The 12,476-nt window shown below is 46.0% G+C and overlaps 1 protein-coding gene across 2 annotated transcripts in view; it reads right to left on the reverse strand.

Moving 5' to 3' along the window:
• SQOR (sulfide quinone oxidoreductase) overlaps positions 1-12,476 on the reverse strand; it is a 57,133-nt gene that overhangs the window by 18,087 nt on the left and 26,570 nt on the right. For both annotated transcript variants that reach the window (XM_081096046.1, XM_081096047.1), the window contains exons 2-5: positions 9,025-9,271; positions 6,589-6,759; positions 2,816-2,869; positions 211-405 (exon numbers count right to left, since the gene is read on the reverse strand). In XM_081096046.1, coding sequence (XP_080952172.1) covers positions 211-405; positions 2,816-2,869; positions 6,589-6,759; positions 9,025-9,271 — 667 coding nt within the window. The remainder of the gene's footprint in view (positions 1-210; positions 406-2,815; positions 2,870-6,588; positions 6,760-9,024; positions 9,272-12,476) is intronic.

Genomic DNA, 12,476 nt, shown 5'->3' on the forward strand with positions numbered 1-12,476 from the left:
CAAATTGATGATACCAGCTGTATTAAAACAATTGGATTATGATTGTCTTTTTCCTTTTTTCTATTATGAACTTCTAATTATATAATTTTGTACATATGTAACAAGAAATAAGAAAAAGCATCTTGACATGGATAAAATGGAATTCTGGCACTCAGCAAATTAGCACCGTCTACTCCCCCACCCTGCCCTGTCCCTGGGAAGGAAGCATACCTTCCTGAAATAGTCTTCCGATAAGTACATGATCTTCTGCGGGGCCCCAGCACACTTTATGGGAGTGTTTGGAAAGGTAAAGATGGCATTGCCCTCCTTGAAGTCCTGCAGAGCTTTCCACGTCTTCTCTACCGTACCAACTGAATAGTTAGACCCTATTTTGGGTTGGGAAAAACCTTCAGGTAGGCCTTTAATCTGCAACAAAAGACACACACACAAAAAAAACACATTTTTTTACCATATGATTTTACTTATATGTTGAATCTAAAGAACAAAATAAACAAACAAAGTTGGAACAGACTCATAGATGCAGAGAGCTGACTGGTGGTTGCCCAAGGGGGTGGGGATTAGGGGACTGGGTGAAAGAGTTTAGGTGATTAAGAAGTACAAATTGGTAGTTACAAAGCTGTCATGGGGATGTAAGGCACAGCATAGGGAATATAGTCAATAATATTCTCATAATTATGAATGGTGCCAGGTGGGTATGTAAAGTATATGATTGTTTAACCACTAAGCTGTATGCCTGAAACCAATGAAAACAAAATTGAATGAAAACTGTAAAAATAAATGTTTGACAGAAGTGCAGTTGGCTTGCTTTGCCATTTCTACAGCCTCACAAGCATTTCAGTACAATTATTAGCCCCCAGTCCTCACACACAATGCAGCAGGCAGGTGGGTGTAGCACCCAAGCTGCAGACTGTCAGCCCAGAGAAGCCCCTCTGCCTCCCTGGCCTTGAGACCATAATTTGAAAACATCTCTTCCCACCATCGGAGTAAAGACAAGAATCCAGGCATACTTGTGTTTGGAGAGCCAGCTGCCTTACTGGGAAGAGGAAGGGTGACCGTTGGTAAATTAACTAATATCTCTAAGCCACTCAAAGTGTGGTCTCAGGACCAGCAGCACCAGCGCTCCCTGGGAACCTGCCTGAAAATGCACATTCTCAGCCCCCACCCCAGACCTACTGAATCAAGAACTCATGGGCAAGCCCAGAAATCGGTTTTAACGGGTGATTCGGTGGGCACTGAGGCTTGAAAAGCTTACGCTCACGACCTGTAAAGGGGGATAAAAGTAACAGCTCCGTAGGGCTCTTGGCAGGAGTAAGTGAGACCATGTGTGTCAAGTGCTGAGAAAAACTGAACCTCACAAGGTGATGCTCTGTAAGTGGTAGTGTATTCCTGCCAGTGAGATAACCGGGTACTTGTCTTAAATGCTGTAGGTTCACAGCATGCAACGAAAATGGCACAGATTGAGGTAAGAGACTCAAGCACCATTTCTTCCAGCAAGAGAAGGAAACTCTCAAAAACAGTCATCACGATGGGCTGGTCCTTCAGAACCTTCCCAGGCTGTTGTCCAGAATATAGGCCATCTCCAGGTCACTGGACACCAACCCCTCTGGTCTCAAGGAAACAGGATCCTGTGATCTCCTCCATCTCACTCAATGACAAGGGCAACGATTCCTCTGATTACTGATCACAGCTCCTGCTACGGTTCAAGTAGCTGTAATATCAGCAGTTTAAATATTATTTCTTGGTTTGCTGCAAAAAGCTGCTACGGACTCTCAGCACTGGTCTCTTCAGTCCTCTCAGGCGGCACAGGGGCTCCGGGGGGCAGGGGAGGGGAGGGGGTACCGTGGAGCTGCGCCATCTGTGCTGCATCACCACTTCCGGGGTCTGTGAGAGACAAGGGCCTCCCAGAAGGTGTCACTGGCACCTTCTCCACAGTCTGCTCCACAGCTTGTCATTCTGTGAGACTCATGGCCAAACCACCATGACCAAACTCATCACAACCTTCACACCGACACATGGCTTCTTCGAACCATCTCAGGACACGCCCCAGGACACTGTCACCACCCCCACCCCGACATGTCATGGTTTGGGGGGGGTTTACACAGAAACACACTTCAAAGATGAAGTCTTTCCTGGGCCGACTCGGATGAGGCCCTTGCCTGTGTCGCTCTGCTTTATGTTCTCCAACTATTTACCCAGCGTCCCCAACAAACTTGTGGAAATCACAATAATTACTGACTTACTCCGTGATGTTTTAGGAAACTGAGCGTGAATGTCACCATTGCCAGACAGCATCCAGACCCATAGCTCATGGAAAAGGGAGATGGAAGGAACTTCCAGGGTAGAAGTTATATTGCGTTGGTCACTTGGACCAAAAACACCCAGCCGCCACAGGGCAAAACCCAAACCTCTCTCCAGCTCCTGGTCAACTAACTGCTGGCATTCTATCCGTAAAGTCTGCTTAGAAATTCAAAATCTAAATCTTACTTTCAAAGGAAAGTTTAACCTGCAATACCGCCAACTCAGTCCCACATAGAAAGGTAGTTTTCTTGTAAGCGTGGAAAAGGCTGCTCTTTTGCATGAATTCCCATCAGAGCATGGACATGTTGACTTATGATTACAGCTTAGAGCTGGATCATGTTATCATTAACAGAATCTCGGATAAGACGTTTTTAAAACCATAAAAAGACTGCTGAGAAATAAAACTAGAAGAGGATTTCTTAGTACTTTTTCTTGTCAGATGAATATAAAGACACTCAAGGCAGTGCTTGATCTTGGCAGAAGTAGGCCAGGGAACACAGAAGTCATTTAAACGTACCTTCCCATAGTCCAGCTGGATTCCGAGAGCAATAATGAGATATTTGTAGGAGATCTGCAACACAAAGCAATGCCATTTAGACCAGGACCCAAACAGTGGCAGTCCCAGGACTGACTCAGGCCCCAGGTGAGTGGGGCCATCACAGCATTTCCATTTTTTTTATGTGAATGACTTGGGGCTATGGGTGGTGGGGCAGGGTGTGTGTGTGTTGAGGGGGGAGGGAGGGGACCTGTATAGGCTCCAGTCTGCCATCACGCCCATCATTCTCACACCTCATTGCTTCACAAACATTGCATAACCTGCCTGGCTTCTGAGAGCTGAGCCTCCTATATTTTCACACAGTGGAGAATGACAGCAAAGAGGCCACAACTTTCTGTGCAGGGCCTGTGTTAACACTTTTTCATGTTGGGGAATGACTTTCTAATCTTAAAAATAATCCATTTTCTCTTAATAGGGTTAAGTGTGAATCCCTAGCAAATCTGGCCTGTCATATGGATGGATTGCTATCACAACTGAGAAACTGCTCTTTTGAAGGCCATTGAAAAGGAAGTGATACAGTGTATCTCATATTATTTAATGATCTGTTTGGAACTTAAAAGTCCCCTCCCTAAATATGGGTATTGTGATTATTCATGCTGGGAGCAAAAGTCTCCCTACTTATTATGATAGAAATGTGGGTTGCAAATGGGGAGGAAGAAAAGTTGAAGCAAAAAAAAAAAAAAGTCAGCAAGAAGGATGTAAAGTAAAAGGACTTCCTAGGAAGCTGAAGGTGAGATTGCAATGAAAGTCAGGGGCCCAGAAAGGATATCAGGTGACGAGGGTCTCTCTCCTTTACTAAAGAGAGAAGCGCAGCACACGGCCGTGCAGATCACAGTTAAAGAGAGGGGATTCCAAGATGCAGGAAGCTTGACTCACGCTGGGGAGCAACAGGAGCAAGTCACTGCAGAGGTCCTGCCCTGGGGCCCAGATCAGCCCCGTGGTCACGACCACAGTGAGGGCGTCCTATGACTCCGTCTTAACCCAGTGCCCATGATGCTTTATAGCACCTGTCGAGCTATATACCAGTAATATCCTCCCCACCACATCCAACACTCCTAGAGGATAAAGGTTGTGTCTTACTCCTTATATTCCTAGAACCTAGCATAGTCACCAAGTTAAAGTGAGGAACTCAGTAACGTTTGTTGGATGAATGAATGGATGGGTGGTTGATTCCAGCTGCATGTGAAAATACAATTTATCGAAGTGGATAATAATATATACATCACCATCCCTATGATTTGCCTATCCATAGACAACGGGTACCCTGAAATTCCTTGTTCTGTAGGAAAGTGTATTGGGCCCATTAAATGGCTGGGGGAACTGTGTTGAATCTTCAGGGTATATGAGGTCAGAGGTAGCATGAGGTCCAGGGGAGATGATCTACAGGTAAAACATACGCCCACTGTCAACAAGAAAAGCCTTTGGTTTGTGTGTGCCCTGCTGTTTCTATTAGAGCACAATATTGATCATTTTTTAGGAGTAATAATAACAGATAAGCTTAAGATTATAAAAAATCAGTAAGGGAGAATAAACCCTAACATACCAAAGAATAAAAAGAAAGCCTCAAGTGTTTGGATAAGTTCAAGTTTCCAGGCCAGGTGACCTAAACCCTAAGGAATTGCAAAAACTTGTAGACAAGACTTTTGAGCAACTACAGAGAACAGTACAGACCTCTCCTGAAGGCTAAATATGGGTAAATGTTCTCATTTTACCCAGGGGGTGGGAAGGTAACTAACAACTTAGCAAACAGGATGTTCATCCAGTTCAACATTCCAGGCTCATCGACTGTAGTTTGGAAAAAGAAGAGCATTGACCTGGATTCATTTTGCAACCCTGCTTTCACCAATAACTATACTGGCACATAGTGGATACTCAATAAATATCTCCTTTTCCTTTTTTTCATGTATTCTCTTAAAAATAATAACAGCAACATTTCTTGAACATCCACTTTACGCAACTGACAAAGTATCTCCCATGAGATGCTATACGCAGATTTCAGATATGACTATGGAATACTTTTGCCTTAAAAATCCTGGAATGAAGTCTCACCATCTTGCACCAACTTCTTCCTCAGCCCTAAAACAAGACACTGCAAGTTCCCTAAGGTCTACATCTGAGAGGTCTACCCAGGGCTTAGAAGTGAGAACACCTACCAATGCCTTCCATTCTCCGAGATGAGACAAGATTATGATCCTTAAATGAGCACAAACTCAACCATAAAGGGCTCTGAGTGTTTCCTATAATGTAAAGGGGTGTGATCAAGGGGGCAGACACTGCTCTACCAGAGGGCTGATGTGGGTTATAAGACACAGCTCTCCTAGCCCCATGAGCCGGCAGCAGATGGCAAGGGAAATGAGCCTCAACGCTCAGTCTTGAGAACTGAGAACAACCTTGTGTTTCATTCAGTCCGCCCTCCTGGAGATGCAGGGGAAATAAGGAAGTTCATCAACAGGGGGGAAATAACATAAGAATTTTAACTTAAATAAATGTATATTGTATTAAATAAGATATTAAATATTATGTGTTTATTTTAGGATGGGAGAGCCTGACTTGTGGATCATATGGGGGAAAAAAGACCCAGAGGTTTGAACTAACCCCAAGCCCAGCATGAATCAGCCCATGGCAACTGTCGCTACAAAGGCAAATGCTAAATCAGGCAGCATCTGACTGTGGGAGGGAGTGGGGCCACGCTATTCTGGGCTGTTCTGCAGAGTGGCTTCCTCTTCCGGGAGCCTTTTCATGGAGGGGACAAGTCCGATGATGTCTAAAGTAGGAGAAAGAGGGTCATGAGGGGACTGAAGGCCGTGGAAGATGATGAAAAGTGGGGACAAGGGGACAAATCCATCTGAACAGAATACTGACATAGACTATAAGAACCATCTCTGAATAGTTGAAGGGTTTCTCCTCACAAGAGAGAGAAGACATTCTCTCCCACACTACAGAAAGAACAAGGAATAAGGAAGGTATTAAATCCCATAGCACCCTGGGGGCCCAAGAACCATGGGAGCCTGGAGCAGGCATGGTCAGCATGATGGCTGCACTGCCTGCCATGGTCCTGGGCTCAGCAGCAGATGAGGGGACATGACGTTGCAGATGGCTTCTGAGCCTGTGGTCTCACCATCTGCTCTCATCACCTTAATAAAATGCAGGGACAGCACTTTCTGAAAAGCTTTGACCCCTGGGTGGTGGGGGGTGGAAGGAGACTTGTAAATGATGCTGATCAATTTTGAGCCTCATGCTCCAGCAGCTGCAATTCTCCTGAGCCCTGGTAGAAAGCTCAGTCACATGGGTATTTACTACACTGGCAGAGCACCCCCTAGTGTGACTGCGATGATATTTTCCAATATCTCCTTCCTCTGGGAGGTCAGCTGTCAGGGAGAGAAGCTGGCTGCTCCAAAGGGAAAAGGAGGAAGGTGCCTGCTATTTTAACACGTAGCAGTATTTGTTCAGTAAACATTCAGGTGCGAGACACTGTGCCAAGCAATATGGCAAAAAGTGGGCGTCCACAAATACTTGTCTTAGTTCTTTATTAATTCAACATCCTCAGTCCTTCCATCTGTCCCACCCTCCATTCACCACACACTCTACCCTCTCAAGCAGTATTTACCACACACACACATGCACACACACTTATATATACCACTGTCCCACCAGGGAGCTGACCAGTTTGATAATAGCTGTGCATGTCATACAAGCCTTCAGATGAACAAAAGCCAAGGGATCCCAGCGGTTACCTCCTTGCCGGTGTCTGTGCGGATGCAGTTCTTGTCTGGGTTCAGCTCAGCCACTCTGTCTTTGATCCACTCCACACCAGATGGAATCACACTCGCTGTGGGGCGGCCAGATGAGGACAGCTGTTTGGCACCAGCACCCACCAGTGTCCAGATTGGCTGGTAGAAATGTCTCTGAGAAACAAAGTTTTGGAGATTCATTTCCATTTGAGGCTGACCAAAGTGTCATAGCTAGAGGCACCCGAGCTAATACTCCCTCCTGACTCTTGGAGCATCACACAGAAAGTCTCCGGGTTGTCCTCCCCACCACCCCTCCCACTGGTGTCTCCTATTATGTTAAACTCTGAAGAGTCGTCACCTATAAGAATTCTGCCAAGATCATTAATAAAAAATAAAAAAAAAAAATACCATAAACTACCCTGGCTGATGTGGCTCAGTTGGTTGGAACATCATCCGTACACCAAAAGGTTGTGGGTTCAATTCCCAGTCAGGGTACCTAGGTTGTGGGTTCAACCCCGTTGGAGCATGTATGGGAGGCAACTGATTGATGTTTCTCTCACACATCTCTCTCTCTCTTTCTCTCTCCCCCACTTTCTGTCTCTCTAAAAAAAAAAATTAATAAAAACATAGCCTCAGGTGAGGATTTTTTAAAAAGCCATAACCTATCATTAGCAACCATTGTATTATTTATTGCTGACAGATGACAGTTGATTTGGGTTTAACAGGTACATGTTACATATACATGTATAATGTAGACATTATGGATACATTTACTATGTGCACAGATATAAAGAAAAATTAAGTCCAGTAGCATAATATGGTCCCTCAGATGTTTGTGGGGACTGCGGTAAGTCTGAAGCTTACAGCGACTCTGGGGATCCTCAAACTCTATTAACTTCCCACTGTGTTTGCCAAGCCCGAGGAAGGTGCAGACATTGCCTGTCAACCCTATTAGCACCTCCTCCTTTCTCAGAGGATTTACACCCAAAGCCAGGAGACACCAAATGCTACCGCATAATGCCACGTATACCCAAACACCTTCTCAACATCGCCCAAACACCTCAGACTGGCTGGACAGAATTGCCAGCAGCCACAGAGAAGTGACAAGAACTGAGGAAGGGCCTTGCAATCTCCCTACAGCCAATAACGGCCGCGATCCCGAGGACAAGGGGCAGAGGACTCCAGCTGCAAGAGCTGAACAGTTCCAAGTCCGTCTTGAACAGATAGAGGAATAAGAACAAGCTCGGATGTTTTATTGACTACAAACAACCATCAGCTCCAGCAATCACTAAACCAGATACAGGAGGGAAAGTGCCAACCACCTGAGCCACTGGCGGCTCCTTCAAGAGACTCCTGTCCTGCACGTCCTCACAGACATGACTCTGGCCTCCTGAACTGTGTCCAGCGCCTCCGTCTCATTGCCAAGAGTAGCCCCCGTGCAAGGGTTAGCTACAGTAGGCCACCTGACACGGCTCTCAGGCCATTCTCATTTATAATGCTGTCCTGAATGAGTCACTTTAAAAAGGAGAGTAACAGAGAGCACCTCCCAGTCCCCCCTCCCACCACAGCACACCAGGCTGAGATTGCAGGGAGCCTGGGCAGCCTCCCGGGTACTGCGGAGAGGACTTGGAAAGCAGGGTGCCTTCTCACCCTCCCCTCCCCACCAAACAGGCACCAGATCCATTCTGCGCCCTGCCCCCAAGGACACAGTTCCCAACTGGTACATGCCTGGTTCCTTAGGAAACCTTAGACAAACCACCAGAAATCTCGAATACTTATCTGTAGCTTTTGGACAATTTTTAAATGTTTTTTCATGAAATAGTGCCTTACACATAAACACTTCCCAACTTCCGTCCTGGTAACACTTCCCAACTTCCCTCCCGGTGTTTACTACCTTTTTCTGACTTATAATCTATTTCTAATTCCTTGCACTTAAATTTCTGAAACCCACTGACACCTTCCCAGAGGCCTCCCTGGGCTATCACTCATCACCTCTCTCCAGACTGGACCACAGACAGGAAAGAGCAATGACCACTGACTTTCCTCTGGACATGATGTTGGAGAGAGAGGGCTTCCGGGTTGAGATATACTAAAGTCCTGACCCAGGTACCTAGGAACGTGACCTTATTTGGAAATAGGGTCTTTGCAGACGTAATCAAGTTAATACTTATGAGAGAATAAGTATCTATTGTTTTAAGACACTCAATCTGTGGTAATGTGTTAGCACAAGACTCATACAGAAGAGAACATAAAAAGCCAAGGGATCTCTTCTCTCTCTCCCTCCCTCCCTCCACCCTCTCCCATCTTTTTGGACTGCCTGATTGTTGTGCTCAGAGGAGAAGCACTAACCCAGGGACATGACATCCCGCGCCTGACAGTCATCCCCACCCCCTATCGCACACACACACACACACACACACCCAGGAGGGGGAGACTTACCTCGCTGGGCTCAACGATGGCCACATTCTCTGCACCCACTCTCTTCTTCATACGGGAGGCCATGGTGATCCCACCGCTGCCCCCACCCAGCACCAGCACCTCATGGTAGTTCTTGGCCGCCAGGCTGGTCCCTGTGTGCAGCTGAAGTGGGCTGGCCTGCTGGACGCCCAGTCTGAAGAAGCAGGTAAACAGCCGGGCATGGGGGCTAGAGACCACGGCCACCAGCGGGGTCATCTTCACACTGGATCTGGATAGAAAGGAATAGATGAGGCTATGAGTAAGGAAGGGACCAGTGTGCGACCAAAGCATTTTCCTTCCAGAGGAAGGTAGGCGGGCATCTGGCCAGCTCCAGCGGGTACCCACCACCTCCCACACAGCTACCTCCCCAGCTGGCTGTGGTCCCAAAGTCTCCTGACAGCACAAGATTGTAACTAACAACTGGCAGAGTTCCCTTTTCTCCCCTTCCTCCTCCTGTCAGGACATCTAGGACTTTGTCCATGCAAAAACTACAGGGCCTCCTGAGTGCATCCGGCAGTCCCCCGTTCTCCTCTCAGGCACACGCCTCAACGCTTTCTTTGGTTTTTCAGTCCATCAAAAATGGACAAGTCCACAGCTAGACAGACACCTGTACAAGTCCTTGCCATAGGGCCCCTAAGGCCTGCTGAAGCAGAAGTAGTCCAGCAAGAAACCCACCTTCTGCAACTCCGTGTTCACACCAGGGAAATCAGGGACTCGGCCGCACTCAGAGAGCCTTCTGGCTCTGCCTCCCAGAGACACACAATTCAATCAAAACATGGGCAACAGACACACAGGCAAAGGCCCTCCACACCTTTGGCAATTTCAACCAGTTGATAAGGGAGCCATAAAAAAGATCCCTGCCTGGTATCATAAAGTTATGTTTTATGTAAAGAATCTGCATATGCTACTGACCAGTCAGTCTTTTATTATATGCAATCAGTAAGCAATCTCCCCTTCATAGTTCCTCCGAGAGATGGGCGTTTCTGCTCTGAGCTTCTCAGACGTGGGCCTTGGCTTCCCCCACCCACAGAACTGGCCTGATGTCTTGGACACCACCTACTTGTATAACTGCAATGCCACTCTGGGTATTACTGTGCCCCAATTCCGCCATCAAGTTCAGTCCTTTGGGTTCAACACTGCCCCAGGAACCCTTTATTCAAATGCAAGGACCCAGCGGGGGGTAACCCTTCTAGCTGCTTAGACCACTAACTTCTTAATGGGACCAATTTCATTATATTGTTTTTTCCCAAAAAACTGAAGAAGGGGACAGCTACATGAGGGGATTAGAAAATGCTGAGAGGGAAAAGGGGCTCTGAAAGGAAGGGGAAAGGCCCTGGTGGAGGGAGAAATGACAGGAAGTGGAAAGGAGGTTGAGTGCTGCCTTTAATTAGGATGAACTTTATTCGGAGGTTTTGGCACTCTGACAACTTCTTCAACAGTTCAGAACTGAAGTGACACAGCGATTTGGGACCCACAGGAAGTGAGGCAGGCTCATACATTGTTGCTGCAAGTTTGAAATCTGTAAGACCCTTCTAGAAAACAACATTTATCATCCTTTGACCCAGTATGTCCATTTCTGGGACTCCAGTCTAAGGAAGTAGCCTCTAATACGAAAGAAGACAAACCTTTACAAAGATGCAGCTCAATGATCATTCACAATATAGGGTCAACCCTCAGTTAACTGGTTTGTGGATTGATCTGATTACGTCCAGGTCACAGAAAAAACTTCGCACTGGCCAGGGAAAGCGCAGGTCCCAGACCGTTTCTACCAAGGTTAACTTATGACCACTTCCATTTAACATAGGCGGTTGGGGGAGCTAGGGATAGCAGTCTGAATGTCAAAACTTTGGGGAAAGGTTAAGTAAAATACGGTTGCACAAGATGATTATATGAAGACTATATAAGTCCTTCCAAATTATGTTTACAAAGAGCATATAAAATGCTTGTTATGATCAGTACTGTATACAAACTGGAAATACAATATGAACAATAGGAGCTCAACTATGTAAGAAAAAATGCACTAAAAAAAGCAAAATGTTGCCCTAACTGGTTTGACTCAGTGGATAGAGCTGCAGACTGAAGGGTTCCAGGTTTGATTCCAGTCAAGAGCATGTACCTTGGTTGCAGGCACATGCCCAGTAGAGGGTGTGCAGGAGGCAGCTGATCGATGTTTCTCTCTCATCGATGTTTCTAACTCTATCTCTCTGCCTTCCTCTCTGTAAAAATATCATTAAAACATATATTTTTTTTTAAAAATGTTTTTAAAAAAGCAAAATGTTAACACTGGGTGAGCGGTTTTCTCTGGGTTTTAGGATAATGGGTGATTTTCATTCTTCTGCTTTTTGTATTTTATGAAATTTCTACTATATACATATGTTAATGTTGTAATGATAAGCATTTTTTCCTTTTTTATTAGATTTATTGGGGTGACACTGGTTAATAAGATTATATAAATCTCATGTGTAATTTCTATGATACATCATCTGTATTTTGCACTGTGTGCCAAACACTCAAAATCAGATCTTCTTTTGTCACAATATATTTGGCCCCTTTACCCTTTACTAACCCCCCAACCTGCCTTTCCTCTGGTAACCACCATACAGTTGTCTGTGTCTATGAATTTCAGTTTTATATCCCACATATGAGTGAAATCATATGTTCTTAGCTTTTTCTGGCTGACTTATTTCTCTTAGCATGATATTCTCAAAATAAACTATTTTGATGATAATAACATAAGCCCTTAACTTGTGAGTTGGATACCATTATCATCCTCATTTTACAGATGACAAAACTGAGGCAGGGAGCAACTAAATGACTCCCTCAAGGTCATACAACCCATAAGTGGTAGACAATGATTTGAACCCAAGCATTCTGGTGCCAGTCCCTTTCTTAAATCACTACACTTTACTATGTCTGTAATCTTTATCAACAACGATAAAACAGTGCTAATGTGACAATGTTAAATGGAAAAATATATGTGTGTGATATATATATATATACATATACATACTAGAGGCCCAGTGCACAAAAATTTGTGCACTCGGGGGGTCCCTCAGCCCAGCCTGTGCCCTCTCGAAGTCTGGGACCCCTCAGGGGATGTCCACCGGCTGGCTTAGGCCCACTTCCCGGGGGATTGGGCCTAAGATGGCAGTCAGACATCCCTCTGGGAGCCCAGGAGCCCTTGGGGGATGTCCACTTGCCAGCAGGGAGCAGGCCTAAACTGTAGTCAGACATCCTTAGCGCTGCTGAGGAGGTGGGAGAGGCTCCTGCCACCACCGCTGTGCTGGCAGCCGTCAGCCTGGCTTGTGGCTGAGCAGAGCTCTCCCTGTGGGAGCGCACTGACCACCAGAGGGCAGCTCCTGCATTGAGCGTCTGCCCCTTGGTGGTCAGTGTGTGTCATAGTGACCAGTCATTCCCAGTCATTCTGCTGTTAT

This window comes from Myotis nattereri (assembly GCF_964212035.1).
Source record: "Myotis nattereri genome assembly, chromosome: 1".
NCBI lineage: Eukaryota > Metazoa > Chordata > Mammalia > Chiroptera > Vespertilionidae > Myotis > Myotis nattereri.